The following is a 27,988-nucleotide window of genomic DNA, read 5'->3' on the forward strand; positions in this document are numbered from 1 at the left end:
AGCGCAGATACCTGACCCAGCTCTCAAGAGCCAGCACGTGTACTGGGAGCCTCTCCACGGCACTGAGACGCCTGCGTAGGGTGGTGTGGGACACGGCTATCCTGTTTCAGCATCTGCAAAATAAATATTGTAAATATGACCTGAGTATCCTGTAAATACACTCACATCAGAGGACTTGGTTCCAAGCTGGCGTACCCTTACTTATGTGCAAACGTGATTCCAGTTTGTAATGCAGACTGCCCTGGAGTGTGTGCTGTCACGCCTTGTGCCTGGCGGAGCTCTGCCCAGCTAGCCTGGGCAGGCAGTGTGTGAATTACGGACAGGAGCTCATCTGCACGTTAGGTCACCTGCCAGACTGGGCATCCCTGGTACTGCTGGCTCGCCGGGTGAGACTGGGGATTTCAAAGGAACTTGAAGGGTCTGGGTGTCAAAAGGGATGTCAGGAAGCCTGTGCTTGCCAAGCAAACCCGAGTGTGTTGGAAAGTGCCTCCTAGCAATTGCTTCCTTTCCAGCAGGCCCGGGAGGTGCTGGGGAAGCCCTGACAGCCTATTTCAGCACCAGCTCCCCCTCTCCCCCTGCCAAGCTGGCATAACCCTTCCCTGGCTCAGTGTCACCTCACTTGCCTTGCGCCAAAACAAGTCATCGCTTGGTTGCTGGCCACCCCCGAGCTGCTCAGCAGGAGCACAGCTGCCTCTGACCTCCACAAAGTCCTTCTGAAGACCAGTGAGGGTTTCAAGGGCAACCTGTTGTCTCCGCCTCCCATGCAGTTCAAAGGTGATGCTTCACCCTCAGCTTACTGAAGGTGGGCTTCCCAAATTTCTTGCTGGAGTCTGCTCAGGGAATTTTTTTCATAGGGTATTTCAGCAATTGTGGAAATGTCAAAATGTGGTTTGCATTCCATGTTCTTGGGTTTTTTTTTTTTTTGGGGGGGGAGTGGAGTCACATTCCCTCAAAAGGTTGTCTGGTTATTGGTATTTTCTTATTTCGTAGTCGACATGAGTCCGACACCAAATTTATCCTAATCCTGGATAGAAGATTGGACACATGGGCGTCGGTCAAACTGACTCTCCAAAAAATAGCGGTAAGTCCTCTTTAATGTTCATTTCTTCTAATGTAATAAGTCATCGTGCCCATTATGTACCACTTTCAGAAAGCGCTGGGAACCAGGAGCAGTGATGCTAGTGCTTTCTCTCTAGGTAGTATTTTGTTTTATGGCCCTATAATTAATTCAGGCATAGCTCCATGCCCCATTTGAGTGCGTAAATGAACTCTTTGAGTATTAGCTCATTCATTTGCTTGTTTTCTGTGCTTTTTCATAGTGGTTCAGATGTGTTTTGTGCCATGTTCTATGCTTTTGATGGGTGGAAATCTGGCTTCATGTTCTTTCTAGACACTTGTTATTAGTGAGACTGTATTTTACCTAATTGTCAGTGACTGAAAGTGTTAGGTTCTTAAAGCAAACTTCACAAGCGTTTGTATGTGGGCATGGGTGGAAAATCTATTTTAAATGTGTATGTATGCCTTCATGTATTTTAAATATCTATTATACATGTTTATGTGCTACGCACCATTAGCACATAACCCATCTGAACATACCTCAAAAGTAATCTTTCTGCAACTCAGCAATGCATCGTGTCTTATGAGAGCATGGTATTATGGTAGTGCATGCAGGTGCAGAAAAGTCATGTTTATAGATGCATGGATAGGTAGGAGCTAATTGGTAAACGCTTTCCAAACCAGACCACGCCATGTGGGTAAGTCAATGAAGATATTCTGGGTGTATTATTATTGCCTTTGTTTCTGCTTACAATTACTGAACGGTTAAGGACACTGATCCGTCTGATAGAGGATGAAGTAAACTTGATGAGGTATGCACTGAGAAGGAAAGCTCTCACCTGTTTCTGGTTAGATTTGATAAAGTTAGATCTTAACACTGTTTTAAGTAGTTAATACTAGTACAGCTGAACTTGGTGTTAAGAATGTCTGACTTTGATGGTGTTTTGCTGACAGGTGCCCTGGGAAGAGAGGGTTACCTTTTTGCAGTGTGCACCAGATACTGCTGTCGATATTTTGGGTTCTGACTTTCTGAAAAGTGATAACCTGAATTTCCAAGTATGGTTACTATACCATTAGAGGCAAAGCAGCATTTAAGAAGTAGTTCTTTAAAGTGTTCATCAAAATTCTATTCTGCCGCCACTGTTTGAACAGGTGCTAGTATGAAGAGCATCCTTTAAGGATGATGTAGTTGCTTTGCGTAGTTTGGAAGTGGCAGCTGTGAAAAAATCCCGCCCTAATTTGTAGCTTCTACTGAAGTGTCACTCATTTTGTGTTTAATAAGAAAAATGCAATTATTGTGTGACCTTTGAGCATGTATTATGTTTGTGTCCCTGTATGCGCTGCGTGTCCCTGTAGAGAAGTGGCTTTGCCTGCGGTGCCAGGGCTGTGTGTGCAGATGCGGTGGGGGTGCTCTGTGCGCAGAGGGGTGAGCAGCAGGAGACCTGTGTCCATTGCAGCTGGAGGCTCGGGCATTGCCTTCAGAAAGGGTCTGGCCCTGGAGGGCTGCTGTGTTCAGGAGGCGTTTGACAGGACTTGCCTTTGCGCAGCTGACACTAAAGGTTAAACCTTGATTTCCTTCCAATCATACGCCCGTGCTGCAATTAAAAAAACCAACATCTTTTTTCTTCTATCTGTGTGCAATTCTGGCATAAGGAAGCGCAAATAAAGCTGAATGTGAAAAACAGAGCGTCCTATTTTTTTCGGCCCATGTAGATGCCATCGCAGCTCTGCGGTTGTGCGTCTGATCCGGAGCAGTTCGGTACCGGGCCGCACGGGTTTTCGTTTAACCCTTTGCGCGGCCTCGGCAGGGCCGAGCGGGGCTGAGCCGGGCCCTGCAGCCGGGGCCCGGGCTCGGTTTTGGCAGGAGCATCCTCCCCGCCCGCCGCCCCCGCCCCGGCCCCGCACGGCGCCGCCCCGCACCCTCGAGCTGGCGGCGGGGGGGGGCGCGGGAGATCCGCTCCCCGCGGGAAGGCGCCGGCCCGGCTGCGGGCTGAGCGGGGCGTTCCACCTTAAACAGCGGCCCGGCGCCGGGGCGGCGAGCGGGGCTGCCGCCGGGGCTGCGCGCCGTGCCGCCCGCCGGAGCGGGGAGCGGGGGGCGGGCGATGGCGGAGGCGAGCCCGCGGCGGGGCGGGCGGCGGGCCGGCGGCGCTGCGGTAAGGCCGGGCCCGGCGCGCTGCGGCGGCCGCGGGCGGGGGGGCGGCGGGGCGCGGGGGTGGCGGGCGCGGTGCGGGGCCGGGCGCGCTGCCGGGGGCCGGGAGCGGTGCAGCCGCCGGGGAAGGGTCGCGGCGCCGCGGCGGTGCGGGCGGGGTCTGGGGCAGGGATGCCGAGGTGGGGGTCCCCGGGTCTCCCTGCGGGGGACGGCAGGGGGGCGGTAACTCCACGGGGACCGCTGGCCTCGGGCTCACCAACAAACTTAGGGCAGATCCTGCGTTTCCATTATGCTTATTGATATCCAGCCTCACGAATGCCCCAGCGAGCAGCAGGGAAGAACGCTCCCTGAAAACGGAATTCCTAAAATTAGGAAAAAACCGACATTAAATGTCTCGGGGTGAGATGCTCGCTGAGGAGGTAATGACGGGGATGCTCTCCACGCGTGCCCTTCCTTGTGCTTTATTAGCCCGGGTTGTCTGTGCTGGTTATGTGGGGGTTCTGTACGCAGTTACAGCTGAGCGTGCGGTTAAACAAGTTGCTGAACCGAGGCCTTAGGGCAGGTGCCTTCATGTCCTCTGAAGGGGAAGGATGCTCTGAGCATGGGCTTTGGCCGGCGAGGTAGTTACTCGTAGGGAAATGTTGCCAACTGCCTGATTTAGTGGAATTGCGCCCATAGTTTCCTGCCTTCCCTGGTGTGCTGCAGGGGAATAGCGGAGGGTTCTTTCAGGTCTTCTGTTACATAAACCCGACTCTGTCAAACACACGAGGCTCTTTGTAGCGTTATAAATAATAAGATAAAACATAAGGCAAGATTGAGGGCCCTGTTGTCCTTGCTTTCTTGAATATATTGCGAGGAAGGGTTTTTTCCCAGCAGTACCTTCAGTATCATTAGAGTTCAGTTTGCAGGTAACTTATCTACCCTTCAGCCCTTAGAAAAATTAGAATTCTAACAGTGAGTACGAAAGATACAGTTCCTTCAGGGATGCTATTTCTGAGGAATTACTGGTCTGTCTTTGTTTTTATATATATATATATATATATTTAACATTTCATCTTTTAAGTCTGTAAAAGGGCACGGGACATGGTTTGGTTGGTGGCTGTCTTTCTGCAAACTTACTTTTGGGCCTGTTTGTTTTTTTCCATGCTTGAAATGCATTAGGTATCATTTGCAAAGCTGTAGTTCTTGTTCTGTAGCTGCTTATAAGTGCTGACCTTGATCCTATGTGTCTAAGATCAGCTGAAAAATCCTCAAATGCTTTCTAAACTGAATGGAAACCTGTCCTGGAAACCCAGCTACTTCTGAGGTGAAACGTGTCAAGGAGCAAAAGGGGTACAGTTGTCTGTGTGGGGGGCATAAAGTTGTATCAAAGAAGAGTTTGCCCCTGTGGTGGCTGTGGCAGAAGGACGTGAATGCCAGCTTATGGTCTCTTCTTGTATGTTGTGTGGAACGTGTTGGTACCCTGCGTCCACAAAACCCAAGGTGGTCAAAGGCACCTTTGCCCTCAGAGAGGTGTCGCACACCTTATTGCTGTTGCATGGAGTTTGGGCAGGCGGCTCCGCTTGCCTCCTGATTGCTGGTCCATCTTGCTAGAGCTATGGGTTTCCTGCCAAGGGCTCATAGAACAAGATGGTCCAAGCCTGCAGGATCCCATGGGGTGGGGTGGTTTGGAGACCCAGGCCTCTCCTCCAGGGAGCCTGCTCTGCGCACGAAAAGTGCACGTCAAAAGGACTGGAAGGAGTAGGAGGGGGCAAAGCAAGCTCATCTCTGCTGGAAGTGCCGAACAGGATTAAAGGGACAGGGGATGGAGGGGGATGATGAGGTAGGACCAAGGGAGGATGCATCTTCTCAAAGATATTCCTGATGCATTTTTCAGAGGAGGTCAAGGTAGGAGCCTAAAGTTCAGTGGCCTGAACATACTGTTGTGCTTCTGAGCTGGAAACAGTGACTTTCCCCAGAGTCTGTGGGACTTCACCATTGGATATTGGATTCATGTCCAATGGACTCATAAGCATGCAGAAGGACCTAAAATTGCATCTTCTGAGCTCCTTTAAAGCCTTGTAAGACCACTGGCCTCACAAGGCTTTGGTTCGAGTCAACGTGAGCCATTAATGCCAGGGATGCAGGGCCTGTCCGGAGCAAAAGCATCCTGTCCTTTGAGATTTGCAGCTCGTGGTGGCTCTTTGGTGATATCTTTGAAACTTTGTTGGGGGATGCTGTTGTTGTCCTGTCTGCACAGAAATGTCCCTTGGGAAATGACCAGGATGTAGAATGAGGCAAACATGGACATAAAGGAGAGCGTGAGGGAGTGACAGATGATGGACTCAGCTCTGCAGGGGCAGGCAGGACATTGCCGTGAACGCAGGCTGCCTTGTCTCTTCCTGGGACGTCCTAGTGCCGTGGGACGTGCTGGAGCATGGAGTGTCAAGGACTAGCCAGGTCAGCCAACAGGCCTGGACAGAGCAATAGCAGCGTTTGCTGGGTCCAGCGGAGAGCCGGTGTGGTGGAAGAGGCAGCCAGCTTCTCAGGGACACGCTGGAGGATGGGTGTTGAGCTTGCCAGAGACTTTCCAGTGAAATATTGATGCCATAAATTTTCAGTTCATTCAAGACGTCTACAAACCTGTGCCAGTTCTGGTGGTGCTTTCCTCAGCGAAGGTTTTCTGCATCCCAGGCAGAGATTCTCCTCAAAGCGAGGAACCACTCCAACTCCTTGGAGATATCCAGTAGCCTGTGGATGGTTTTCTTTCTAGTAATATGAGAAATTCACGTTAAGAATCCTGATCTGAGCAGGGTCTCCAAGACAGATTTCCTCTTTAGAGCTGTGTCTAGTAGCTGGGCGTTGGAGGGCCTGCCTGGGGTTGTCTTGCAGGAGAGCAGATCTTCCTTGTAGAACTAATTAAACAGGCGTGGAAGCAGGGAGCTGAATCTGGATCTCCTCCAGCCTCTCGCCCATGCTTTCTTGGTCAAGACCTGTTTAGAGCTGCGAAGGTCTGGTGACTCCATGGCCAGGTTCAGATCTTTGGCCCATCTGCAAGTTTGATGGGCTTGGGTGTTGGTTCCTGGGGTCTCCCGCGGCTGTAGCCATCGCTGTGTGCCGGGGGCTGGCAGCCGCTCCGGGGGCGCTGGGTGCTCACCGGGTGCTGTGTGGCGGCGGTGCAGTGCCCAGGGACTGCAGCCAGCACAGACGTCTCCATTATTTAATGGTTTGCTCTTGTTCCTAACACCAAATCCTTGTCCCTGGCACCATTCTTGTTGACTTCCAAAGGGTATGAGTTTGGCACTTTATTCACGTTAATTTTTTTTTAATCTGCTCCTACTAAAAATAACAGTGGATCAATATATTGAATTTACATGGCTTATTCGATCATAAAACTCACTGTCCATTTTTAAGTGGGACTGTGGGCAACGGAAGCCACAACCTGACCTTTCCTACACCAAAAAAAATAATAAATAAGCGCACAGCAAATGAGTTGCAATGCAGTTCATGGATGTCGGATCTCAACTGTAAATCGTGGCTTTTTTGATGCAGGTTTATGGGAGCAATCTTTGTTTCGAAGGCATAGATTAAGTGCCCTGCAGTGCAAAATACCTAAACACGTTCATTACTCTCACCCTTGGTATAGATACTACTACTGTGTTTCATGAAGGATTATAATATAAGGAGGAATATATGGAGAAACATAACCTGGCCTGGCAGGATCTCGGAGTAAATCATATGTTTAATTAACTCAATGCTTTGCATCATGCACTTATCCATAATTTAATGATATGACTCCTGCTTTCTTAAAAATTCTTTTTCATTCTCAAGCACCCTTTTCACAGATCTATTTAAATGCACCTGCCAACCATATGCTTGAAAAAAGGCTCCAGCAGCATAGACAGGAAATTTCAAATTCTTACCACAAATTAAATGGTGCCTGGTAATTACCACGGACAAGAAGAGCATGCTCGGTGCAGTTATGGGGTGATTAGTGAGTTTGGCAATAAATTTTGCTTCCTCAATATGTCTGTCATTCCTCTCGATGTTCCAGCCCTCTGTTCCCTGGTAAACGGTAATTTCGCTCTGCGATTTATAATGCTGAACACAAGACAGAATATTAAAGTTTATAATAGGTGGCCTTCCAAGGTGCATGGCTAAACTCCTGTCTGCTCCAAAGGGAAGCGGGACTGGTCAATCCTCCTGCAGCTACGTCCCGTATCGCTAAACCACTTACAGCATCTCCATCCTGCTTTGAAAATAAGAAAAGGCTATCAGGGGCAATCAAAAAAAAAATGCTAAGATCTAAATGACTTCCCCTCTTTTCAAGGCATTTGGTTGGACTTGCCATGTCCCCAGCTTAAACGTTGTCTCTGTTTCCTTGCAGGCGTCTTTCCCAGGGAACCTGCACTTAGTGATGGTTCTTCGTCCCACGGGGTTTTTCCAGCGCACCTTCACTGACATTGGATTTCGGTTCAGTCAGGAGGATTTTCTGCTCAAGTTACCGGTACGAGCATGCAGAGTCGTGCCTGCGTGTGACCGGAGGCTGAGGGGTGTGAGGGGTGACAGCATCCCACACTGTGGCACCTGTGTGAAGAGTTACGGGAGTGTCTCTGCCAGAAATGCCCCATTTCCACGAAATCTCTCCCCACCACATCTCTCCCATATCATTTTTTGGGCCCCTTGTGCACATTTTGCTCCCCACAGAGCATCTGCATGGCAGTGGGTGATGGGCTTCGTGGCCTTTCCTCATCCCCATGTAGGCTGCATGGTTCTGTGAAGGATGAAACCATGCTCAGGAATTTTTCTAATGTCTGAAAAGTCAAAAGACATATCTAGTGAAGCTTTTGCTATGAATTCCACCCATAATTGACATTTTCATCTGAGTGTAAACTCCTTACCAGCATCATGTTGGTGTTTGTTTCTAAAATATCAGCTGAAATGGTTTTATATTCTCAAGTCAAAGTTTCTAAGATTTCTAAAGTCACCTTGATTATGGTACAGAATGAGAATAATTAAGGGAAGAAAAGTACATTTATGGAATCTAAGGTTGATGCAATTACAAGTAGACAAAACAAGCCAATGTTTTCCTTTAGGAAATAATATGATTTTCCACAAACTTCACATTTTTCACTCTAAAATGATTACCTTTTGCAGAATTTTGAAAACTCATTACTTATCCCAAGGGCAAATCAAGACACACAAAACCTCATGAGTATGTATTTATGTGGAATTGGCCAAGGCTTCATAACTTATTAAAATGTTTATATTTTTTCCAGATTACTGGTCATCCCTTGCAAAAACCTGCATTACTTTTGCTTCCAGCTCTGTTCTGCAGTCAGATACTGCAGCATCTCACTGTGCTTTGCATTTAAGGAAGAAAGCATCTGGGAGATCAGGGCTGGCTTACAGAAATGGTCAAATACATCAAATAAACGCCCTGTTAAGCCATAAGCATAAGAAGAAGGCCATGCTGTAGAAAATTATTTAGAGAAAACCCAGGTTTTAGATCCAGAAGGATTTGTAGGCTTGATCCACGTCTGCCTTGGGTAGAAGCGACGATCAACCGACTAACGGTGCTGCCTTGTTCGCAGGTTGTTATGCTGAGCTCGGTTAGCGACCTGCTGACATACATTGATGAACAACAATTAACCCCGGAGTTTGGAGGCACCCTGGAGTACTGCCACAGCGAGTGGGTCATCTTCAGGACTGTACGTACCGGGGCTGAGCACTGGGCTCTTGGGTGTTTGGGATCGATTGAGGAAGGTTTACGTAAGGCAGTGAGCAATGGGTAGCTGGAAGTTACCCCTGAAGCCAACCACGTTTCTGTGATCAGATTTGCAAAGGAGTCAAGTGGCATTAGGCACTTGATGGGTTATAAGGGAACTGGATGATTAACTCCCTCAGGCTTCTTTTGAAATTGCTCCCAAAAGATCTGTCGTCTTAAGTCTTTTTTAAAATTCTTTTAATGGTAGATACAAGTTAGACTCTTTTTTTTTTTTTTTCATAATGGTTACTTCATGTGTGAAGTACAAATTTGTTTGGGAACCATGGCAATCAGAGTGCCTTCTGCATACTGACCAAATGCAGAGACTTTAGAATTTTTTTTTTTTTCCTTTTGCAAGAATTTTCCTTTAGTATTGCCAGGAATCAGGAATTTCACTCCCTGACCTTGTGCCTTGCTGTGTGTTTCTATGCTTCCTGTACACTCTTAGTTTTCACTGGGACTTTGTCTCCCAGATTAATGGCAGGCTGGATTCTCAGTTACCTTCCCAACAAATCAAAGCACTATTGAAAAATGTACCTGACATCCTAGTGCCCCTTGTCCTGCAACATCATCCACACCCGCAGATGTGGCGCTCAGTATAAAGTCAAAGCACAACACGTTGCAGCTGGAGTAACTCAAGCTATTGCTGGTGCCATTAACTTTGTGACAGTTTACACTGATGCACTCCCAAATTAATGAACTGTTTAAATTTTTGGCTCTAAGTTTTGTTCTTTTGCATGACATGTTAAAGTGGTAATGGCATAGCTCTCACACTTGGAGATAAAAATGACAGAAAATGTGAATCTAAGAAAAGTATAGTTTCTAGACCGTAGCTGCATACGGTAGCTAAGTGTCCATATGAAAAACCTCGCTCAAAATTCCCTTGTAGTGTGCTCATAAAAGTTTCCTGAAATTGCCATGGAAAATACACGTTCTTTGAAGAAAATATAAATATAATCAGTTAAATTTGAATTTCTTACCCTGTTCTCAAAAGCAGAGGTGGAGCTGTGAGTGGGGTGGGAGAGCCCCACCTCATCCCCTGGTGTGAGAGCTGCCTGGTGTCCAGAGCTCCTGCTGGCTGGCTGGGATGTGCTGGGGAGGTACCACAGCACTCATCTCCATCCCACTGTCTCCAGTTTGTCTCTGGCATGCTGCTTAGTTCCCTTCCTTGTTGTCTTGGTGAAGATGCGGATGAGGTGGCCTGGTGCCAGGCTGCCTTGAAACCTGCCATTCAGGCTGGCAAAGCTGGAAACATCCCTTGCCAAGAAGCCAAATACATCTCCAAAGCCCTACTGCCTGGAGGTGGTTCCCAGTGTGAGTTAACCAGAGGAGAAGAATAATATAAGAGGAATTACAGGAATATGTGAGATGGATCCTATGGTGGCTTCTGCTGTAAGCCTCCAATATGTGGTAGGAAAAGTCTCGGAGTGCACAAGAACAGGCAGCAGAAAACAAAGCGTGAGGTGGCTCTGCCCCGTATGGTCCTGTTGTGGATTCAGTCCACACTAAAAGCCACCTCGCCACGTGTGGGTGGCCACCAGCTAATGCACCGCAGCGCACATCGGCTCCGTCAGCAGCGCGCATCCCACCCGCCTCTCTCAGAGCAAGCGGTTGGGCTCCCCTGCAGGTCTCAGCCTCGGCTCTTTGTGCGCTCTTAATGAGCTGTAGGAATGTCCTGGATCCCAAGCTGATTGCAATTATCATCTCCCACCAGGCGATAGAGAGTTTTGCACTAACCGTGAAGGAAATTGCACAGATGCTACAGTCCTTTGGCACGGAGCTGGCAGAGACCGAGCTACCGGACGACATGTATTCAATTGAGCGCATCCTGGCCCTGCGCACGGAAAAGTACTACCAGCTCAAGGTATGTTTCAGCAGCAGCTCCACGGCCTGTTTCCAACCTCTGTTTACACAGCAAGATGGGATTTCTGGGGTTTGACTGCCTGTTTGTTTGGTGCCCGCTCCTCCTTCCCTCCTGTGCATGTTGTCAGACAAAAAACACAGCACGGCTATATCTGTGTTATACCCTAATGTTTGCCATCCGCTCCAGCAAATTATCCTGCCAGCATCCAGCAAACTGTCTCAGCTGCCGCCTCCTTGCTGGCTGCAGACGTTGGTGTCCACAGTGTGTTCCCCCCGTGGGCTTTGCCCGTCTCGCTGGCTGGAGGGTGGGTGGGTGGGTGGCTTTGTCATCCCTGCGTTTGTGTCTGCAGCGGGAGTCCCTTCAGCCTGTCACGTTGGGTCTGATGAGTGGTGGGAGGGAGCCCTCCCGTTGACTCACGAGGTTCAGAGAGGATCCCCTCGCTGTCTGAACTCCTTCTCAGAGAGGAGTCCCGGCGTGGCTAGATCCAGTCCTAGTCTCGAACCTGGTCAGCACTTTTAAATCTAAGGGACTGTATGGACAGCCACCCATCAGCATCAGCGTTTGGCTGTCAGAGCCCAGCTAAGGACTTTCACTGAAACAGATTTGCAAAATTAAAAAAAAAAAATAGATTATTCATTAAGGTGACAGGTATAACAAGTTTGGAATTGCTGTTGATAAATATACTTACTGCAAAAATTGAGCTCAAGTCAAGAGTACAGCGCTTTTGTTAGTAATATTGTCCTGGGTAACGTCTGATGTATCCAGAGGCACAAATCTTGCCACGGAGGTGTCCCTGCTTAGGGAGGAGAGAGGCACATTGACCCATCCTCTGAAAAAAAATATTTTAAAATGCCAGATTTTATGCTCATGGTGTGGTGGGACTAAGTCAATTACTGTGGCCAACTGGCCCTTAACAAGATGTCGCTTGGGCTCTGTGGTTCAGTGCGGAGCGGGGAGGGCTTGGCATGGGTACGGGTTTGTGGTTACAGATGTGTGGGGGTCGTCCTGGCCTTCACCGAAGCAACACCAGGCTGCGAGGCCCCTGCCTCACCCCGGGCATCGCTCGGTTTGCTTGTTAGACCACATCTGTTACCTGTTCCGCGGGACAGCCAGTCCAACTCTCGACTCAGCTGTGAGCCGAATGCAGCCCGTTGTTAGGTCAGGATGGGGGGGGAAGCACGCTGCTGCCACGCCCCCCACGGCTGGGGGGAGCTGCCTGCAAAGATCATCGGCAGGTCTGCAGGGATGGTTTGTCCCCAGGTCCCTTTGCCTGATGCAGCTTCTCCAGGGGAACTTAAGGGAACTGTGCTGGAGAGCATCCAAGGTGCAGGATTTGTGTGAGCGCATGGTACAGAGGACTTACAATGTGATCCCTGTCTTCATGTGAGGCTGCATGTTTCACCTTAAACAACTTTTTTTTCTTTAAGATTTTAAGATTTTTTTCAGCTGATTGTGATTATGATTAATGTTATGGTAGGAATTATTATTATAGGAATAGGAATATATTATAGGCATTCCTATTATTAGAAGAATCAGTGCAGCCGGCTGTTGTCTTTGCTGCTCCTGCATCTTTCTGGGGACAGCACAAGCCTGTCCCCAAACCCTCACTTCAGGAGCAATTCCTGTGTTAACAGCTGTGCTGTGTGGCTGAAGAATGAGCTCCTTTGCTTTATTGACCGGATTCGCTTACATAAGTCCAAGAAGCGTAACTATCATTTATTACCATTTGCCGTTCACGTGACAGTGAGTTCCCAGAAGGCTGCCTGTAAGAAATATGCAAAATGACATCCAAAGTGTGCTATGTGTAGGCATAAATGTGCGTGCTTATGTATAGAAAGCATCATTATAGATACTGCCAATAGTCTTTTTCTTCTTTGAAAGTGAAGAGAGCTCTAGTATAAAGCAGCAGCTACATACACTACAATATGACTTACTGACTTAAACCTCATGCTTAGGACTGTGGCCAGAGTGTAGGGGGAAAACAGCAGCTATACAACGTAGTCCTGAATATAAACCAGCCTGTAATACACACTTTCCTCTGTGGAGAAATAAAACATGTTGTGTTTTCATTTGCATATAAAGCACAGCAGCCTCAGTGCTAGGCATCTGTTGCTTTCAGTACCTCATCTATTAATTTCAAATATCAAAAGCACTCGTTGGCTTTTGACTGAAATGAAGTCCATTGCCTTTATCTTTTGTTCCTTCTAAGACCATAAAAGATGAAAGCCGATGAGAAACTGTGCACAGATTGTGGTGACAGTGAGACATGGGATGCTTGTCTCTCTCATGACAACCCCAAGATTGGTACAGCTGATTCCTGAATTCAAATAATGAATTGATCAGAATAATTTATGTAGCTGTGATACTGAACAGAAGCTGCTTGCAAACACAATGAAAAAAAGGACAGAAATTAATTAAACAGAGTAACTAAGAAATTAACCTTTTTGATATACTGAATGGGGAAGAAATCAAGTTAACACCTGTTTGACAGCCACGCTACTTTGCTGTATGTATAATGAAAAGCTTTGAATCAAGAGGGGAACGCTGGGCTCTGGAGGGTGAGATGTAAGAGGATGAAGTACCAGCCACCTCTGGTCTAAAGCGTGCTGCGTGATTCCTGTTCCCTTTTAAGTCTCCTGGATGTGGTAGTATCAAAAGGAGATGGGGTTTTTTGCCTTGTGGTCATCTTCCAATGATGTTTTAGTGATAGGGATGCAAACCTGCAGCATACACTGCATATGGAGGAGGTGAAGCTCCTGTGGCCGTACCCTTCGGCTCCCGGGCTCCTGCCCTGAAGATGCTATTATGTTTAGGTTGCTGTGAGCTGTCTGGGGCAGGCAGATGCTTAAGCAAGTCTGTGCTTTCTGAATCTTCTCCCTAAAGCGGTTTTGCTATTGTTTCTCTTGCAGTAGGAGTCTGGCCACCTCCTAGGATGGGGTCTTAACGACTCCAGGGGTTGGCTCTCTCGTGGAGCCATGTATAGGTCTCTCCTTCAGAGCTTCTTCCAAATCGGTTAATCAGCCACATCTGTTTTCTCCTTCCTTCTCACCTCTGTGTTTGGTCTCTTTTTTTCCTGAAAAGAACTGACCAAATGCACCTGTCTGCTTCGGGGCTGAGCCCAGCACAGCACAAAGCACCTCAGCTGATGCTAATGAACACACCAAGGGTTTAAATTTTCCCTAAGTGGAGATAACGCTAAAGTGCTGACTTGCCTCTCTATGTAGAGGCTGTAGTAAGTGCTGCTGCGTGGTCTCAGTCCCAGCTTTGTCCTGCTATGGGATGCTCTTCCTACAACCTCCTGTGATGACCTTGATGGAGAAGCACAGCCTTCAAGCTGCAGGAATGCTTGCTTGAAGACATGAGCTTGTGGATAGATGCCTAATACAAACCCACCTGCTCACCAGGAGGCCTGTGGTGGTGCTGTCTTCCTGCCCTTGAATCATTTTATGGCCTGACGTTTTCCTGTGTGCCCGTTTCCACCCAGCCTGGCAGGAGTCCGTAGCTCAGCCTTCTCCAGCTCCAGGGGTGAGCCCCGTGGAAAGGGGCTAAAACATCTGCTGGGAGCCCTTTGGTCCAAGGGATGCTGGTGCTTTGTTTTGCACAGGGAAACGAAATGGGAGAAACATGAAATGACTTATCCTTACCTCAAAAAAAGCATCCTGAATCAGAAATGTTTTGCATTACGCAGGAAGATATTACAGCAGTCACAAAAGAGGGAAACTTGCTTCTGAGCAGTTTTGAAGAGCCTGACCCTGGGGAATGCAGTCAGGACCAGCACCGCGAGAGGCCTGGGGACTGGGAGACTGTCCACCGGTGAGTGCACCATGTTCCTAATTTGCCTGATTTTTGAGTGAAAACACTCAAGTTATTTAAGCGTAGATGTGTTGTTTAGGCCACCTATCAAACAGAGACAAAGATACTGGAATTTTGCTCCAGAGCCATCACATTGCTGGGTGACTTCTGTCAAACGACTTTGACCTGCTGTGATTTTTTCCCCCCCCGCTGCTTCGATGAGGCTGTGGAGCAGATGCAGGGTGCTCCCATGCCAGGCTCCCAGGTATTATTCAGACAAATGGAGGTAGCAACAGCTGCGTCACGCAGGTGCTGTCATCTCTAGTGATTATTTCATTAAAATTCTCTCTGAAATCTTCACAAGTCATACATTGACTCCATTGACTTCTCCCGAGAGCTTGAGTGCAGAAGACCTGAAGAGGTGAACTGTAGGGCTTGTCCATCTCTGCTTGTCCTCTAGATGCAAACTGTTCCAATCCTGTCCTTTTTCTCTGCTCAAGGTTACTTGGCCAGCTGCATGAGATGGAGACTGCTTTTGATGGCTTCTGGGAGAAACATCAGTTAAAAATGGAGCAATATTTACAACTGTGGAAGTTTGAGCAAAGTTTTCAAGAGGTATGATCAGATGCACTTCTGTTGGCAGAAGGAAGAGTTGGGGATGGAAAGGAGGGGAGAGGAGAGAAGTTTTTAGTGGATTTTATTATGAAAGCATTTGATTTATGCTGCTGTTCTTGACTCTGGCAGGGCTAGCTAGCTGGGGGAGACCACTCTGCTTCCTCACTCCGAGCTGATTTAGGTGTTGCTGCCGTGCAGTTGCATAGGTTTTGCTGTTGGAAGCATCTCTGAACGTAGATATTAGTCCTTGGACACTAGTTTTATTATTGGATTAGCTGAAGTGTGATTAATTCTGGTCTGAGAATGATTTTCTGCCTGTGCTTTGTATCCTTTTGCAGCAGTCTTCTTCTTTGTGTCTAGGTCAAGAATGCCATTGAATTTTTAATGGGTCAGCAAGCGGAGCTGCCCGACACTGGCGACAGTGTCCCCCAAGTAAAACAGAGGCTCAAGGACCTGGGTCATTTCGATGGTATGGCTCAGGTGAGATACTCTTTCACGGAAAGAAGCACAAGTGAAACACAAGAGGTACATTCTCTATTTGTGGTAGGAAGCGTTTTCTGAAATTACCTGGTTCTGGATTAATTCGTTGGTAAGTGGCTCCATGAAAGGATTGATTTCATGTCTCCTCTGCACAGCAACGCTGTGATCACTCCGAAAGCCAGGAACAGGGTTTTTAATTATCATAGTTAAAATAAATCGCTGAGCCACCGTGAAAATCCAGAACAGAAATGTCTGAACATAGGGGAGGCGTGGGATTTAATGAGATAGAAGAATTATTTATATGTTAAGTGCTTTAGCAGTGTTAATAGGCAGACTTGTTGTGAGGCACATGGAGAGGCAAAAAAGTTGTTATCTTGATGTGCCTGTGAATTGAACATAACATATGCATGAAGACGAAGAGATGTAGGGGAAAGAAGAGTGAAGAGAGGGGATTCACAGGAGCCCGACTGAAGATGGGACTTCTGTAAAAGGGTGCGCTTGGCAAGCGGGCCAGGGTCAGTGGAGAAGTCCTGAGGGATCTGGACACAACCCTCAGAGGGTTCTTTGAAAACTGGAGTCCTAGGGGAAAGGCCTGAGGCTTTTTGGCCCTTTGGAAGAAATGTTTGGGGAGGGAGGGAGGAGGAATGCAAGGCCAGGCAGAGAGGGTGCAACAGGGAAGCAGTCCCAGCAGAAAGCCAGCCCTGGAGAAGATGTTACACTGGCCAAGACGTGCAGATGAGATAGCTTGGTCTTTGCATCAAGCTTTGTTGCAAAGGGCCTGTTTTTTTTTTTGCCAAAAACCTTCACTGCCCAAGTTCCCTTTCATGCTTAGGAGCGTAGTGTGCCTAAATCGGGTATCAGCTGCGTTTGTTTTTCCAGTCTAGTTCCTGGAGACGGCAGCAGCACATTGCCAACAGCCATTCACAGCGTTGCTAGTTTGGTGAAATACAGTTTACTTCATCCTCTTTTTGGATAGCAAAAGGTTTTTTTTTCCCAGACGATGGGTGCTATTTTATCCTGCGTAAGCCACCCATCTGCCTACTCCTAATGGCAGTCATCGCCATGTGTACCTGAAATCTGGTAAGACGTGAAAATGCATGTTGTCACATGTAGATATTTTGGCATTATTTCAGTAAGTGTGCAATCCGTTCTCTTCCTTTCACTGAAGGATCTGATAGGGAAGGCTCAGGTGGTGATACTACACGGACACCAGCTAGCAGCAAACCATCACTATGCACTCAACTTAATCTGCCAGCAATGCAACGAGCTGCGGCACCATTCTGATGTCTTGTCTGACGAGATCAAAAGGAAGCAGTTGCGACTGCAGAAGACCTTGGATCTTCATACCCGCCTTCAGCAGGTACAGTTCAGAGATGCAGTGACCTGAGAAGTAGACCCTTAGCTTCCCCATGGGGTTAGCCTCTCCACATCTTAGCTGGAAGTGTGTGAAATGTGCAGCTTTGCTTCAGCAGGTCATGGTAGGGAAGTGTTCACCAGCGGCTGGAGGAGTGCTTCACCCCTTGGTTAGCTGGTTAAGTTAGCAAAGCGTTCTCTACTGGTGCTGTGAATCGTCAGCAGAAAGAGGTGGGCATCTCCAGAGGGCAGTTCAGAATGCCCAAGTTCAGCTGCTGCTGTTGGTCATGCTTTCATGTTGCATCCACATTTTAATTGAGTTTTGAGGTTTTCATACCCAGTGCAAAAGAGGTAATGCTTGCAGATAAACGCCAGCCCTTTTTCCTTAGCAATTTATTAAGAATGAACATAGCTGACTGTAAAATACGGTGACAGATTGGTAGATAGGCACAGCTGCTGTGTGCTAGCATGGAAGTGGAGTCATGTGGCTCCAATGCTCTTTGATATCTTAATCAGAGTCAGATATTCATTTAGGGAAATTCACGCTAATTAGGCCAGAAGGCACACTGCTGTAACATGCTTGAGGCCATTAAGAGAAGCAGCGAAGTTTGACCCTGTTCCATTTCACTGTTTGGGGGGACTTGGGAGCTTGTTCTTTCTCTCTGTGTCTGCGATGTTGCACTAATCTGTGGGGCACATGGTCCCTCAGCAGCCCCTCAGCTGCAGGGCAGTGTCCTCTCCCAGGCCTCCCCCGTTCCTGGCCGGTGCGGTGGTGTAGCCCATGGGCTGTGCTGCCGCACGCTGTGGTCCTGCTCTCCACCACCCCGCTTTCCGCCCGCAGCACTGGAGGTCTTCTGTTGTTCTTGGCTGCAGCATCTTCTTACGCCTGTGCACACCACAGCGTGTGAGTGCCAGCCAAACCCCAGCCTGGCGTTCACCTGTTACCTGTGCATGTTAAATGCTGACCTTTCAACTGCAATTTAAAATCCTTATTTTTTTCCGAACAGGAATGCAATTACTGTGGTCATTCCTTGTGATTCAGGTCTGCTCAGAGGCAGGCATTTATTTCAAGAAACCTGCGTGTCTCACTGTAAACTCTGTACTGCCCCCTTCAGCTTTCTAAATTGGATAAATAAAGATCTTATCATTTGGTTCAACTATGCACTGAATAGTGCTTCGGTGTCAGTTTTACCATTGGTTTTAGCCAGGTACAAGTGGGAGCGCAACTTGGCTGGGTATGTTGAGGACTGCAGTCGCCCTCCAGAAAAAATGTGGCCTTTCTACTTTCTAATCAAAATGCAATAGCTGCTGAGGTCTTTAGGAGTACTAATTAGCTCCAAGTTGAAAATACAGATCCAGTAAAAGATATTCCTCGTGGGAACCTTGATTTCATAGGGGTGCTGCTGACAGTCTTGCTCCCTGTGTTTGCCCTGTGCTGTTACCAGGCTCTGCAGTGCTGTGACGAAGGTGCCTACCTGCTCGCCAACCAGCAGATGGATAAGTGCCAGTCTAAAGAAGGCGCTCAGAAAGCTCTCCAGGACATAGAAAGATTTCTTGAAAGCTCTTCAGCCTACTTAAACTATGATCCCCAAGCCCTACGCTATGATTTTGAGTCAGTCTTAACATCTGACCTGAAGGTAAGCAGCCCTTCCAGTTCCTTGCTGCACAGGTGAAGGGCAGGGTCGGACTGTGTTGCAGTGTCATCACCCTTGTAGTCCTCTGGTTTGGGTCAAAGTGGAAAATTATGGTGGTTATTTGATCACAGGAGTCCTTTTCACTCTCTACAGTGCCAGATACAGTCAGTGCAGGTCAAGCTTGAAAACGTTCGAAGCATGTTCGAGAATCGGCAGTCTTGCTTCAAGAAGCTGTTGGATAAACACGTGCGACCCGTCCAGTTAGTAGCCCCTCGGCCAGAAAATCCACCGAGATCAAAATCGCCGTTGTTCTCTCCTAAACATGGTAAAATCTTTTAAGTTTATGCTATTTTCAGATGATAATTTTCCTTTGAGGCAGGATGAGTAAGACTAAGGACAGCTTTGAGAAACTAGCTAAAGCTTGCTGGCTGGTACAGAGTTGTTGCATAATGCTAAATGTATATGAGATGATTTATTACCTTTCCAATTTTTGTGTCTAGCTTCTCAAACCTGTGTGAAGAATGGGGCTGGTTGCTTGGTATTTATTTTCACTTCCTACTCAATGAAAAAAGAGAGCCGTAAAAAGCACATGCTTCCAGTTCTGCTTTACTAGCATCCTACTGGGCTGAAACCTGGTACATTAGTGCTACAGGGAAAAAGGGCAATGTTTTTAAATTTATTAGCATACCTATTGTCTGCGACTGTCTTGAGCTGGAGCTGGCATCAAGTCAGACTGATGTTTGCAAAGGAGCTTGGAGAAATGAGGGGCTCAGATCTTATGAACAGAAATGAGGTGGATGCTTAACTCCCTTTGATTCCTTGAGGATGTCTTCCTTAAATCCTGCTGGACAATGATTAATGTCCATAAAGGTACAAATTCTGGTTGAACTGAGGTCACTGAATGTTCTGCCCTGATTTTGGTAATGGGATGTGGCTCAATATGAGCTTTAAATGATAACATTAAAACTTTCATCCTTGGCAGTCCTGTATGTATCAGACTTAAAAAGTATTCCAAGGTAACATCCTTGTATTTTAAACCAGGGACGTGCTAAGTTGTGTGGGAATATTAAATTCAGTGATCTGACTGCATAAAGCAATTAAACATCTGTGTTTTAGCACAAAATCTTTATCATGAATTGATGAATATTGGTAATGGTGAATTGCAGCAGGTGTCATACAGCAGCAGCAGTGTAAATAGGCTAGTGGAGGGAGGGGAATGAAGCTAGATGCAGTGAGGGGAATTAAGCTACTCAAGATACAGGCCAGTGCAGCCAGTAAATCCCAGATTTCCTCTTCCCAGGCTGCTGCCACCTTCACTACACCACACTGCTCTGTGAACCCCATTCCTCGATCAGGAGAAAAACTCTGAATCTGCAAAGTAGAGCATTGCCCATTTTGCCTAATGTAACTTTTCCAGCTTCCTAGAAACAGGAAAGTGTTAAGGAGGATTTATTGACTGGAAGAGTAGGGGTGAATGGGTGGCCACCTCCGTGGGATGTCGTGAGACCATCATCAATTGCTGGACTTATTTCATGCCTTTGTGGGGTGCACGTTTTTCCAGCAAAGGCACTCGGTCGCCTGCCAAGCGCAGGTATCCTTCATTAATCCTCTCCTTTGAAAGAGATGATCAAGTGTGTTGAAATGAGCGGAGCCAGCAAGCAGGGAAAGACAAAAGGCTCCTCTTTGGATAGATCACGCCAAGAGAGCTTTTTAATAAGGCCTGTGTTTGATACAAAACATCAAAATGCTGCAGGCCTGCTGGCGTGACGTGCAGTGTCAAAGACGCATGCTGGGCTCCGCCGGGAGTGCTTTGAGACGGTGGGTTTTATGGTGTGGATTGAAACCAAGCCACCCCTGAGCACATTACTTTTGTCCTCTCTTTCTTTCTTTTGTTTTCCTCCCCCTTCCTCTTCTGTCTGAGGACAGACGCTTCCTCTTTCATCTTTGCCCTGGGTTTGAAGCCCGTCTGATAAATGCGGTTCTAATTTTGAAACCACTTTTTGGGGAGAAAAAAAAGAGTAAACCTGTCCTGTCTTGGGCTGTAAAGCATAGCAAGATGCACAGCAGCGGCGCGGCACGAGCCCGCGTGCTGGAGCAAAGCCACCCTTGCAGCAGAACCACAGCCGGTGACCACCCCCCGCTGAACTCCGGTCCGTGTGCTCCCCAGGGGACCACTGGCGAGTCCTCCCTTCTTCTGGGTCCTCCTGTCCGTGACGGGGTGCACCCCACATGTGCCTTTGATGTGCTCTGCAGCATCCAGAGCGCTCTCCTTGATTGCTTGGTGCATGTGCAGGTGGAGGCGTGGGCCCCCGCCGGTGGTAGCGGTAGCAGCTCTCTGGCAGCAGCCCCAGGTGAAGGTGGGCTGCCGGCTCTCTGCATAGCCCTCTGCATCCATTTTTCTCGCTACATCTTCTGCTTCACAAAGGTGGCTCTTTGGTGTCAGCACTGCTCAAACCTCAAACCTAGGCGCAGCTGCTCTTGCATTCATGTGTGCTGTGAAACCTTTTTTGACCCAATGGAAAGATAGCTTATTAGTCCAGGTTATTTTTAAATTATTTTTTTAAACATCGCCAGCCTCTTTCTTCTATTTGTGAATAAGGTGGATATTACATATCAGAATGTGTTAATTTTTGGTCCATCTAAGAATTCGGTGTAGCTGCTGTGGCTGCAGTCTGGCACGTGGAGCTGTCACTGAGGCCAGTGAGATTCTTGAGAAATTCATGATTGCCATTCATGTTGGGGGAGAAGGCGTGTTTTGCTGAGGAATCGCCTTGTTGGCTGTTCAGGACTAGGAAGTATTTGAGAGATGCCGTACAACTCAATAGGGAGATTGATGTTTTATTTTTAAGCTTCCAGTTTACTTCTGTGTTCCACAGTATTACAACTTGTAATTATTTACTGACAATATCAATAAATTCTTCCAAGGTGGAGAAACAAATTATACCAGCTGAGCGTCTTGCCCTACGTTCATAAAAGGACTTTAAAACAATATCCCAGTAGGTGATACTCCTTTTGGTAGGTTATTTGATTCTATTGTTTTCCGTCATTTGCACAGGCTTCACAGACTGTTAGGTTTTGATTACAGTATTCACTTAATGGACATTTTTTTTTTTCTGATTACTTTTTACTTTATGGCCTTCGCGACTGTCCATGTGACTTGTGCTACTTGCTATTAGTACTGTTGTTTGAGAGAGCCTTTATTTTGTCAGTTTGTTTGTGGTATTAGATAACTAATTATTTATTCTTAAGACATATCCCATTTTTCTTCGTGACTTATTATTTTTGTCTGAACCCTGTCCTTCACTACAGATGTGCATAATGTAATTATGGTTTTTTTTCTACCCAAGGTGTGGATTTTAATTCCAGTTTGAAATTTTCATTTGATCTCTCTCTTCCTGGGAAGAAAACGTCAAGAAAAACTCCAAGTTCTCGCAAGGTAAAAATTAGTCATGAAATCAGAATGAGTTTTATAGACTGAAAAACAGAAACCCTTCTAAATATCGATTGTATTTGCGCTTCTGATTTGAAGCTGTTTTGGTGGTTTCTTTTCCCCTCCTTTAAAAAAACCTGAAACAACAAACCTTTCATATCCATATGACTTAGTTGGATTAGTCCAGCACCTGAGATCTATCTTGGATTGTTTTCCTGAGTCACAGATATCGATTTCCTGCGTGCTATTCCCTGAGCTTGTTCTTTGCATAACAGTGATGTCTATTAAGAAAATGCCCGTCTGCAGATATTTCCCCAGTGGAAACTGTTCTCTGGTCTCTGCATTAATGAATTACGTTACCAGTATTTTCAGATTTTATGTAGCAGAGTAATTTCTGGGAATATTTGGCTACCTATTATACACTATTCCCTTTCAAAATTTTGTGTCACAAAAGATTTCTTAAAAGGAAACGTAATTTATCCTTCCCCACAGAGTTCCTGTGCCGGTATCAGGGGCTGGGCTTGTCCTGCCTCTGCAGTAACCTCCCTGCAGCTCTTCTTCCCAGTGCCTCCCATTTCTTTTCCAGATTGAAGTAATGCATGACTATCAGGAAAAACGGAATTCCTTGCAGTATTTTATTTCAGACAGTGATGACAACTTAGATATACTAAAAGGGTAAGTTTTCACCCTGTTTACATCACTCAAAATAAGTGAGTTTATTTCTAGCCAGTCCTTGCCCAGCGCATGTGTTCCTCCAACCTGACCTGGGTTTCATCTCTTGTGCTTTTACCCGTTTTATCGTCCCTATGTGGGCTGTTAATGAGGTCGCACTGTGTTTTGGGCTTGTTGAACTGCACTGGTTGCCTGTGGGGTTTTTACAGGCATAAAAATAATATACTTCTATTTTTTTCTTTATTTTAGCCATGTCATCAATGAGCTTATAGAAACTGAGAGAGTGTACGTAGAGGAACTCTTCACTGTTTTGACGGTGAGTGACTTTTTCAGGTTGTTCATTGCTGTTCCCCAGCAACTTGTACAAAAGGGCACCTGCTGCTCTGTCAAACTGAGCAAAAATGTGATGGGGCAGGTTTCCACCAGACTGTCAGATCCCAAGCTAGTCATAAATGCTCAAGTCATCTCCCCAGTTTTCCTTTGTTGGGGGCATCTGCAGGAACAGTTGGTGTCAGAATGAGCTTTTCATCTAGAATGAGGGAGAAGCCTTCTGTTTGTACTCAAAAGCACTGGTAATTAGTTTTATCAGTGCCTGGAGAAGTGTACAAAAAGCTGTTATTTTTAACTGTTCCTCGATTTCTTTTACCTTTTGGAAACAAAAGAAAGAAGCTTGTGTTTTATCCTTGGGAGGATTCTGTTTCAATGCTGTGAAATTTGTGATTGTGTAAAGCACGTTTCTTTAGAAACCAGGTAATAATTTCTCATACTGCCATTTTAGACATTTCTGCTTTATTCCAAAATAACTCTTGCTGATGGCCAAAACAAGTTGGCTGTTAAATAGCTCTCCCCCCTTGCATTTCTCTCACCCAGGAGCAAGCAGGATATAAATCTGTTGGACTGCAGGTAGTTACATGTAATTGCCCTGCACTGATTGTTTTTTGTTGTTAAACCATACTCTGTATGATAAAGCAGTTGGCAGGTACACAGATTTATTACCATGCATATCAAGTCTAGATAGAGAAAAACGGACAGATAGACTCAGATTTTCTGAAAATAGTATTTCCTTTGAAGAGGGAAGCCTGCTTGCAGTGGTTAAATACAAATGACTAATTTTACAGGTACTTATCTTCTACTGCATCTTTACTCAACTGCAAAATGCCTGCTTCGTATGAGGAATACTGATTCCTACCATAATGAGTGTGAGAGATTAATTTGGCAAGCCAAAGAAGACATGCTGTGCATACTGCAGACATTTTTGCAAAGAGTTTTGCTACTCAGGTTAGAAGGGCCTCAGTGCTGTGCCATCTTGGTGACTAACATGGTCAGCTTGAGCTGTGGGTAGCGGCCACCTTGATGTCCTCTTTGCAGCGGCGGTCCTGAGCTCTGCCCATGCCTTCTGCAGTTGGGGTATTCACCATACCCAGTGAATGTTTTTGCCTTGGTGAGGTGATGTGATGTTACTGAGGGGAGCTGTGCGTTATTTCTTAGTTCCACCACGCAGTTTGTAGTGCAGTGCTGTCCCTTCCAGCTCCTCCTGGTTTGGGAGGCTGTGATTTCAAGAGGCAGGTGGAGCCACAGAGGACAGAAATCCTGAAGTATGGAGGAGAGCGAGACCCCGGTGCTCAGCAGGCGTTGTACAAGAGCAGAAAGCCCGTTGATTTTGGTATTTGACCTCAAGCTGTCTCTGCTTTGTAACAAGTCACCTCGCTGCGCTGGGTCCCGTGAGGTTGTGTGTAACTGCGTACCCCGTACAAACACATTGTCACTCCTGTGTCCCACAGTCACAGCAGCAGATGTGGTCAACCCGGACAAATATTCCTCAGGGACCTCTCATGCAGTCAGGCCATAGTGAGGAGCCAGTGGCTGCTGTTTGCCTTTGGTGAATAGGGAGCATCTTGTGGCGCCGGCCAGCCCTACAGGGGCCATCCCAAGCCATCCCCTGCTGGACCACAACCCCACATGCCCCAGGGACTGAAGGACAGGGGTTTAGAGATGCAGATAAGGAGTTAAAAGGGATGTTGCGCTTTGAAGCAAAGCAGATTGTGTTGAAAATCTGTTCATGTCCCCTTTTCATCTGCCTTCGAGGAGATGCCAAGCCAAGGCCTTACCAACTGAGTGATGAGCCCCTTTTGCATCCTGCAGGGCTACAGAGCTGAGATGGATAACCCTGCCATGCTCATCCTCATGCCTCCCGTGCTGAGGAACAGGAAGGACGTCCTCTTCGGAAACATGCCCGAGATATACGACTTCCACAACAAGTACGATGCTGGCTCTGTTCCCCTTTTTATCAGATTGATTTCCTATAATGATTAAATACCCAAACCATACCTTGTGTGCCACTGCGTTTTGTCTCTTCTCCCATCTCTTGCAGAATTTTCCTGCACAGTTTGGAAAGCTGCCTGGGAGCACCCGAGAGAGTGGGATTTTGTTTCCTAGACAGGGTGGGTGACTCATTTTCACATATAAAGCAGACTTGAAGGCCAATGTTTCTTCTGATTTGTCGCACTGTGCAACATCTCAGTTATGTCAGTTGAGTAAGACGCTTCTGACACGCAACACCAACAGCCAGGCAGGAGCGTAGGTGCGTGGCCAGCAGCAGATGGGGGAGAGCAGCAGTCGTGACTGCACTGCAGGCTGCTGTGATTCCCAGCAGTGCTTTTTTTACCCACGCTCTGTGACTTTTAGATATTAAAGCTGGCAACAGAGATAAAAGCAAATTTATAATTTGGGTGTTCACCTGATTTGGCTGCACGCATGTGACTTGCCTTTCGGCTTCCCTTGCAGCGAGAGGATTTCCAGATGTATGAGAAATACTGCCAGAACAAGCCCCGGTCGGAGTCCCTGTGGAGGCAGTGCTCTGAAAGCACCTTCTTCCAGGTGAGCTGTTTGTTCCTGCCAAGGCTGGCGCCGTCCTGGGACACTCACTTGTCCTAAACACCTTCCTCAGTACCCCACAATTTTGCAGCATATTCTGTTCACCATCGCATGGAAGCTTCACAAGAATAGCAGCTGGAGTTTCTTGTACACAAGGAGTTTCAGCATCATGAAAAAATTCATGATATTATTTTATGTGTTTTTATGAAATTTCTTTAGTTATAGGCGCCATATGATGTTTTTACATGAAACCTTTGAAGTCATTAAACCATACTAGTCATGCTGTTGGAATAACGACCTATAGTTGGTGCAGAACTTATTTAATCTGAATTCTTTGTTCCAGGAATGCCAAAGAAAATTAGAGCACAAACTCGGGCTGGATTCCTATTTGCTCAAGCCAGTGCAGCGCCTGACAAAATACCAGTTACTTCTGAAGGTATTTCATATTCTGCTTTGAAAGGACATCATGAGATGGATTTGTTTTTCCAGTTTGTTTTATTTTTCAATTAAGGGCTACCTGTAAATCGGCACAGAGCTTTAGATTACATATTGCTTATCTTGGCCCTCCATAGTGTCTTTCGGTGAAGATGATTTGCGTACCTGAAAAAGGAACAGGGGCTTTTAATGAGCCGTTTTTTGAGGGGAGAAAGACTGTTTAAATCTGTTCAGAGATGCAAAATGACAGAAGCACTTCTAAGAAAACTGAACGAGAGATGATCGTGATGGTCATGACCAGTACGATGAATGAAATATGTTGATGCACCTCTTCTTCTCCTCAGGCTGTTATAGTGCCTGTAATCTTGAATGCATTTATTTGTGTGTCCCCTGTCTGAGGCAGGGCAGTGCTGTTACTGCCACTCTGTAAAGTGGAATAACACTGGGGTGGTGGCTTCTGTACCCTACCTCCTAGCCTCTGGAATGAGAGATGAGTACACGTGAAGTGTGTAGGTGGGCACAGGAGATCTGAAATGAAAGTAATTTTATAACAATGGTATAATTCCCTAATCTGCCTTCCATTTATTGACTTGAAGGCTCTAGATTTTGTAAATTCTGTTCCTTCTGTCTGCCAGGCTGAAGACAATCATCTGCTGCCCACCTCATCTGAAGGCAAATATGGTGTATTGGCAGCTAATGGGAAACCTGAGCCTTAGTTCCTTATTTCTTACCCAGCAGGAAACACACCACACAGAACTTAGATGAGCGTGATGCTGCTCTATAACCTGACAATGTTCTTAAGGAAACCCAGAAAAAAATGGGCCATGCTTCAGTGATCTGTTCTCCACCTCATACTGTCTGGTTTAGAGTCAGTGTTTTTTTCCAGTGGCATATGAAAAAAGAAACTCGGGAGGTGTAGGTTGCTTTTGGGTATTGGAAACTCTGGGCGAGATGGAAAGATCTGCTTTGTTCAAGTGCAAACACATGCTCTTCCATTTCTATTTTCAGGAGCTGCTAAAGTACAGCACGAGCTGTGATGGAGTTCAGGAACTTCAGGAAGCTCTGGTTGCGATGTTGGATTTGCTAAAGTCAGTCAATGACTCTATGCATCAGATTTCAATAACAGGATATGATGTGAGTAGTTTTGGGTAATGAGAGACCTTGCGCAAGGCCAGGTGGGGCATTGGGAATGGATAGTGTCCCAGAACGTATGAGCTACAAACTACACTAGGGCAGCTGCAAAGTTAATGGGATCAGGAAGCTCTTACAGGTGATAGTGTTCCATCTGTTTTCAGGATTTTGGAAAATATCTGCATGCAAAGGACATATCAGAAGTTGCATAGTGCCCACACTTGCCACCTTGTGGTTTTTGAGAGTATTTTTCCAGCATACACCTTAGTTCTCTGCTGGCTGACCTCAGGATTGCGCCCAGGGTGTCTTCATAGCATTTCTCATTCAACATTTAACCAAATACTCTGTTGAGTCTGGGTTTGATCCTTGCCCAAGGAAGTGGTTGTCTTTCCTAGGGCTTTGTAGAAGGGTGAGAGGCTGGCTTCCTAAGCTGCTGGTCCCAGTCCTTGAGAAGTCCATCCTCCAAGACCTCCGTTCAGGCTCAGATCTCATCTGCTCTCTCTCCCACTGAAGTAGACGGAGCCCTTGACCTGGTCTTCCATAGGAGCTGGCGAGTTTTCCTATCTTCCTAGTTCTTCCAGTTACTGACTTGTACCCCTTCACACAGACTAGCTGCAGGCCTGCGCCAGAGACCTCTGCTTCCCTCCTGGCACCATGCCGTCACTCCCAAAGGATCATCTGATCCTTCCAGGAAGACCTATTCTTAGAGTGCCGTGCCTTGGAACAGAGCTGGCTTCGGCGCCTGTCATTGTTTGGA

General features: G+C 46.8%; 1 protein-coding gene across 2 annotated transcripts in view; it reads left to right on the top strand.

Moving 5' to 3' along the window:
- Nucleotides 1-27,988, top strand: part of MCF2 (MCF.2 cell line derived transforming sequence) — a 61,795-nt gene that overhangs the window by 18,272 nt on the left and 15,535 nt on the right. Inside the window, exons 4-21 of one of the 2 annotated variants that reach the window (XM_080366085.1) lie at nucleotides 991-1,081; nucleotides 7,572-7,691; nucleotides 8,779-8,895; nucleotides 10,666-10,815; nucleotides 14,504-14,628; nucleotides 15,108-15,222; nucleotides 15,583-15,702; nucleotides 16,871-17,062; nucleotides 18,501-18,692; nucleotides 18,843-19,014; nucleotides 22,037-22,125; nucleotides 22,706-22,794; nucleotides 23,041-23,107; nucleotides 24,934-25,049; nucleotides 25,163-25,232; nucleotides 25,576-25,668; nucleotides 26,009-26,101; nucleotides 27,109-27,234. In XM_080366085.1, the coding sequence (XP_080222211.1) occupies nucleotides 991-1,081; nucleotides 7,572-7,691; nucleotides 8,779-8,895; nucleotides 10,666-10,815; nucleotides 14,504-14,628; nucleotides 15,108-15,222; nucleotides 15,583-15,702; nucleotides 16,871-17,062; nucleotides 18,501-18,692; nucleotides 18,843-19,014; nucleotides 22,037-22,125; nucleotides 22,706-22,794; nucleotides 23,041-23,107; nucleotides 24,934-25,049; nucleotides 25,163-25,232; nucleotides 25,576-25,668; nucleotides 26,009-26,101; nucleotides 27,109-27,234 (2,137 nt within the window). Of the gene's footprint in view, nucleotides 1-990; nucleotides 1,082-2,886; nucleotides 3,210-7,571; nucleotides 7,692-8,778; nucleotides 8,896-10,665; nucleotides 10,816-14,503; nucleotides 14,629-15,107; nucleotides 15,223-15,582; nucleotides 15,703-16,870; nucleotides 17,063-18,500; nucleotides 18,693-18,842; nucleotides 19,015-22,036; nucleotides 22,126-22,705; nucleotides 22,795-23,040; nucleotides 23,108-24,933; nucleotides 25,050-25,162; nucleotides 25,233-25,575; nucleotides 25,669-26,008; nucleotides 26,102-27,108; nucleotides 27,235-27,988 lie in introns of those variants that run through there. The other variant, XM_080366086.1, reaches the window with a different exon arrangement.

Source organism: Falco punctatus (assembly GCF_963210335.1).
Source record: "Falco punctatus genome assembly, chromosome: 15".
NCBI classification, from domain to species: Eukaryota; Metazoa; Chordata; class Aves; order Falconiformes; family Falconidae; genus Falco; species Falco punctatus.